This window comes from Filicampus tigris, chromosome 2, assembly GCF_054856515.1.
Source record: "Filicampus tigris isolate MCC_2025a chromosome 2, RoL_Ftig_1.0, whole genome shotgun sequence".
NCBI lineage: Eukaryota > Metazoa > Chordata > Actinopteri > Syngnathiformes > Syngnathidae > Filicampus > Filicampus tigris.
Window position 1 is genome coordinate 2,341,411 of NC_141218.1, and position 5,682 is coordinate 2,347,092.

A 5,682-nucleotide genomic window follows, 5' to 3' on the forward strand; every position below is an offset into this window, starting at 1 on the left:
CCTAACCCTAGTTTGAAACCCTAGTTGGATACCCTAACCCTAGTTGGAAACCCTAACCCTAGTTGGAAACCCTAGTTTGAAACCCTAACCCGAGTTGGAAACCCTAACCCTAGTTGGAAACCCTAACCCTAGTTTGAAACCCTAACCCTAGTTGGAAACCCTAGTTGGAAACCCTAACCCTAGTTTGAAACCCTAGTTTGAAACCCTAACCCTAGTTTGAAACCCTAGTTGGATACCCTAACCCTAGTTGGAAACCCTAACCCTAGTTGGAAACCCTAATTTGGAACCCTAACCCTAGTTTGAAGCCCTGGATGAAAACCTTGACCCTAGTTTGAAACCCTACTTGGAAACCCTAGTTTGAACCCTAACCCTAGTTGGAAACCCTAGTTTGAAACCCTAACCCTAGTTGGAAACCCTAACCCTAGTTTGAAACCCTAGTTGGAAACCCTAACCCTAGTTGGAAACCCTAACCCTAGTTGGAAACCCTAGTTTGAAACCCTAACCCTAGTTGGAAACCCTAACCCTAGTTTGAAACCATACTTTAAAACCCTAACCCTACTTTGAAACCCTAGTTGGAAACCCTAACCCTAGTTTGAAACCATACTTTAAAACCCTAACCCTACTTTGAAACCCTAGTTAAAAACCCTAACCTTAGTTTGAAACCCTAACCCTAGTTTGAAACCCTAACCCTAGTTTGAAACCCTAACCCTAGTTTGAAACCCTACTTTAAAAACCTAACCCTTGTTTAAAACCCTTCTTTGAAACCCTAACCTTAGTTTGAAACCTTAAGTGGCGCATCCCTCTATTTCACGTTGGAGAACTCCCAGGCGAACCTTTGCTGCCATCTCGTGGCCTAATTTATAAAAAGAGGCAAACGTAAAAACCCAAAACACACGTTTAGGGGTAGAATAAAATCTGAACTCCACAGATTCGATACTATCTGCTCAGAAACACAACACAAGATCGAGGCTGAAACAATTATTTTCCGGTCTTTTATCATATCTACGGACCATCAGCAGAAAACAAACTCAAACGGGCCGGATCTCAAAGACCTCTAGGTCAACATCTTCTCAACTCCTACCCCGGGGGTCTGATTTGTATGCTTATTTTGATGGAAAAACTGTCAAATAAAAGTTGTGAGAAAAAAAATAAATCAAAATACAAAATAACATGATAGACTGACCATCAGACACAGTTTGGTTCGGCTTGAAAAAATGACGGAAGACAAATGATGGACCGGCAAACTTGAGTAAAATGCCCAACTCTGCACTCTGGCGCTTGGGAGACGACTCAAAATGCTCCATGCATTTGCAAAGATGTCAAGTGTGTAGCACTTCTCATTTGATATTTGAAACAGGAAGCAGAAAGTGCACACTTGTGATGGCAGCAGTCATGTCACCTGGCCAAAACATTTCCACCTCCTCCCGCCTTTCTCCTCTGTCGGTCTGAGAGGAGCCCCCAAAAGCAGGAGCGGATCTCCGTACTTCCGTTAACGCGACGTCATGTTTTGTGCACCTGCGATGCGTCACTCCAAGTCGTGTGCGTGCGTGGTGGGGGCGGGGCCACTTCACCGAATCGTTCCATTCTCATTACAATGTCAACGAGTACATCGAAAGACTGGATTGCATCAAAAAAATTATCCGAATATGGAACCTGCACTGTGAATGCAGCCTATTGTCACCAAGTCATGTGACCAATCGCGATGACATCACACATCAAACATGCGCCGCCAAGTCCACACAAGCACAGGTCAAAGTTCGTCTCCAGTCTCACTTCCTCTTCCCAACCAGCGTCCATCCCTCTTCGTCTTCATGAGGAGGAGGAGGAGGATTTGTTGTGTTGCCCGACGCACTTTCAAACTCCATCTCCTACACACAACACACACACACACACACACTTAAATGATCTCCAGCCAAGCATGCACAGAGGAATTTTAGCTACGCGACGTTGCCAGTGAGTCAAGAAATTCCAATTGTGGTCATTGGTTCAGTAAATTGTGTACCTTGGAAGTGAAGTAATAAAGCGCTCTCCTGTTTAAATGATGCGATTCAATGTGCGTTGTGTTGCCGAATTTGTAACGTGTTACGAGGCTCAGCAACTGTCGTCATATGGCCACAATTTGAATGCTGACTCGTTATTAGAGATAGACCGATATGCTTTTTTTCAGGGCCGATACCGATTATTGGTAGTCAAGGAGGCCGATAACCGATATTTGGAGCCGATATTGCCGAAATGGTAAACTTTCACATATCTTTGTTTTGATTTCCACAATTTCAAATTGATTTATGATCGGCCAGCAGAGTTTTAAAAAAGGCCGATGCCGATATTCGTCAAAAAGCCAAATATGGGTGCCGATAATCGGCCCGGCCGATAATCGGTCTATCCCTACTCGGTATATTACTTTGTTACTGCCTAAATGTAATAGATTACTGTACCGTGTTACTTTTGTAACGTGTTACTACTCCCAACACTGATTATTTTTTCACCCCAATGTCCAGTAAATGTCAAGGCGCCTCAAGGGTTACACTTGTCTCGGCGCATGTTAACGCTTCTCCAGCTAAATTAGCTTAGCATAGCATCGCTTGCTCCCAAGCACACCCGTGTCGCCAAGCAGTGATCGAGTGTGAGCATCAAGTGACGTGATTATTGTGGGAAATGTGTACCAAACATAAAGAAAGAGCAGCTGAGCTTCTTGATGGTCGCAGCTGGAGATTTTAAAAAAAATTTTTTCCTGTTAGATTCGTTAGTGAGCGCCCAAATGTAAAGGGCAGACGATAGGCGCAGGGGCGGGCGGAGTAGCGCGCGTGAGCTCACCTGAGCTTGGCCATCACTGTCCGAGTCCGAGTGTGCGGGCGCGGCCGTGACCTTTGCCCTGGGCGTCTGATTCTGGGTCAGCAACTGGATGGAATGTGACAGTTGCTGCAGCGCCCCCTGCTGCCACTGGCTGAACATCTGCATCAGTCGGACACACACCTGAGGAAACAAAACACAGAGTACGCAAACGGAAAATCCGCCAAAATGAGCATTGATACCTACTTTTTACGACAAGAGGCTCCGCCAAAGAAGAGAAATAAAATAATGCAAAAAATACCAAGTCAGACAAGAACTGTGGTGGTGATGATGATGATGATGATGATGACGGTGTCTGTACCTGAGGTAAACTTCCATCATCCACCACGGTATGAAACTCTTGATCCATGAGGGTGCTGATGAAATCTTCCACTTCATCTTGCGCCAGGTCAGCTGACGACATGAAAGACAAAATGCGGGTCGACAGCTTCCAGCTAAGCAAGCAAAGCACTCAAATCCTCGTCGTGCAAAAGAGCACAACAAGGGATTGGCGTTTCATTTCAAAAAGAAACTTTTCTTGATCATGGTGTCCACTTCACTCAAATGGAACACTTTTGAGAGTAACGATTTCTTTACTAGGGACGATACCATCCATCGGCCGGCCGTCGCCATCTGACGGTTTTTGGGGAAAAGCTAGCGATGGCCGATCAAAGCCTTTTATGGCCGTTCGATCACCGCAAGATCACACCAAATGTTCCTGACCAATTTGTACAGACAAATCTTCACCCTAACGTTGGTCTTTTGCTAATGCTAATCGATAATGCATCATCCAGTCGCTTCTAGACACAGCTGAACTTTCACCAGCAATGTTCAACGCGTTGCGGATTGAAATGAGCAATTGACCTCAATGTCACTATTTCGCACACTGACTGGGTGCTAGTTTATAGTTTGTTGAGGTTGGTAGTCGGAAACACGTTTAAAATGATAGTCAGACCGTCCGATAGGCGATTAATATTTGGTCCGGCCGGACAAAATGGCGGATAGACGGATGGCAGAAGGGAACCCCGGCTGTAGCTGATAAACGGACGGCAATTTTTGGGTAAAACGCCCGTTGACGGCTGCCATATTTACCGTTGTCATGGAAGTACTGCTGGACAACATCCACCAGCCAATCAGCTTTCTCTTGGCCGTACACGCCTCCAAAACCGTTGTCCACTGCAATCTGAAAGGATATGTTGTTTATCACTCGCATAATTACATGGAGCAGCCTAAAAAAGAGCAATATATGAAAAGCAGTATTTAAAAAGACAAGAAGAAACTGACAAAAAAAAAAATAATAATAACTGTAAATCAACCCGTCAATGTTGCAGACAGCACACAGCCCTCGCACGCACAAATCTTTTGAACATAGTCTCATGTTCTCACCTACTACGATGGCCTGATTTTCCTACAGTATTTTTGAACTCGATTGAATTTTTGAGCGTGGTTGTCATCTTTGTGGGAGAATCATGCTGTACCTCCTTCACTGATTTCACTTCACACTTTTAGTCTGTACGCAGTGCAGTACGCTAATTTTCCCGAGAATTTTCCCAGAACCTTGTTCCTACTTTTAGCAGGATTACTATGAATGATTTCACTTGGATTATTAACATTGTTTCTGTGATGTTGTTGCTCTCGCTTCCGCCTTTGCTGCTGCCTGCTTGCCAAGAAAAGTGCATTTGACGGCTGAAAAAAAACGACCGTACTCGTTCGTTTCTCGCGGCAGCCGCAGATTCGACACTTAGATAATCACGATAATGCGCTTCAACGTTCATGATTTCAGGAAATACTCGTCGAACGACAAAAGTTAGGTTCAACGCGTCGACGTGAACAGAAAAATTTCAGGAGCCAAGTGGTGACTCGTATCTGCTCGCCAATCCTGCGTGTGTGACTCAACATGGATGCATGATATACAGTCGATGACGTCCATCGACTGTATATCATGCATCCATGTTGAGTCGTGTGTACACAGAATGTAAAAATATGATAACGATAGCCTGTATTTACCTGCAGGACCGGCCATGTGTGCAGGGCCGCTCTCACTCCGTCGGTGAAAAGCGCACGCGAGTTTGTGGAAGCCGCCATGTTGGATAAGACAGACGTCAACAGTCTTCTTCTTCGGCTTCTTCTGTTTATGCCGGTTGGCAAACAACAAGGTGCATTATCGCCACCTTCTGAAAAGGAGTGTGGGGGTCCGGATTAGCCTATCCTATTAAGACAGCAACAGTCGATTTAGTTGCTCTGATTTGGCTCAGACAGGAAAAGTCGATCCACTAATTACAAAGTCCATCAAAGCGAGCGATTAGTGAAATTCAAGACATCTTGAGCAACGTAGACATGATTTATACTTCAGTAATTCAATCAATACGTGGCATAACGGATGCTGACTAGCTTTATTGGTTGGTCAATTGCGATTCTCAGTGACTCGATCCAGTGCAAAATGGCACACGTACAGCAATGCTCATTTTTGCAACCCACCGTTTTAGGGAACTTTAAGCATATCCCTCACATGTATTCAATCATTTTATTCTGTTAGTTGAAAGCGTTCCAGGATTTCTGTCCGATAATTTTCCCGCTGTTGTGTGAATGGAGCAAGAAGCCGACCAGAATTTAAGTAGGTTGAACAAATTTGCCCGACATGAATATGCCATAAACCGTGAATGACTGAATGAGTACATAAATAAATAAATACATACATGTATGTATGTATGTATGTATATAGGGAGAGTTACACACACACTTACCACATACACGCTAACATCCCAATCGTCAATCATTCCTGCAGCGATTGAACACATCATGCTATAATGTTGATAAACCAATCGAAAACCCCACATTTGTATTTTTGAAAAA

General features: G+C 44.3%; 1 protein-coding gene across 1 annotated transcript; it reads right to left on the bottom strand.

Moving 5' to 3' along the window:
* Window positions 1-978: 978 nt before the first annotated feature.
* On the bottom strand, window positions 979-4,995 carry tsr2 (TSR2 ribosome maturation factor). The gene is made up of 5 exons (XM_086022278.1): window positions 4,837-4,995; window positions 3,922-4,012; window positions 3,152-3,243; window positions 2,815-2,973; window positions 979-1,868 (listed from the first exon to the last, which is right to left on the bottom strand). Exons 1-5 carry the CDS (start codon window positions 4,912-4,914, stop codon window positions 1,770-1,772), a joined length of 519 nt encoding a protein of 172 aa, XP_085878404.1. The 5' UTR covers window positions 4,915-4,995; the 3' UTR covers window positions 979-1,769.
* Window positions 4,996-5,682: the final 687 nt, after the last annotated feature.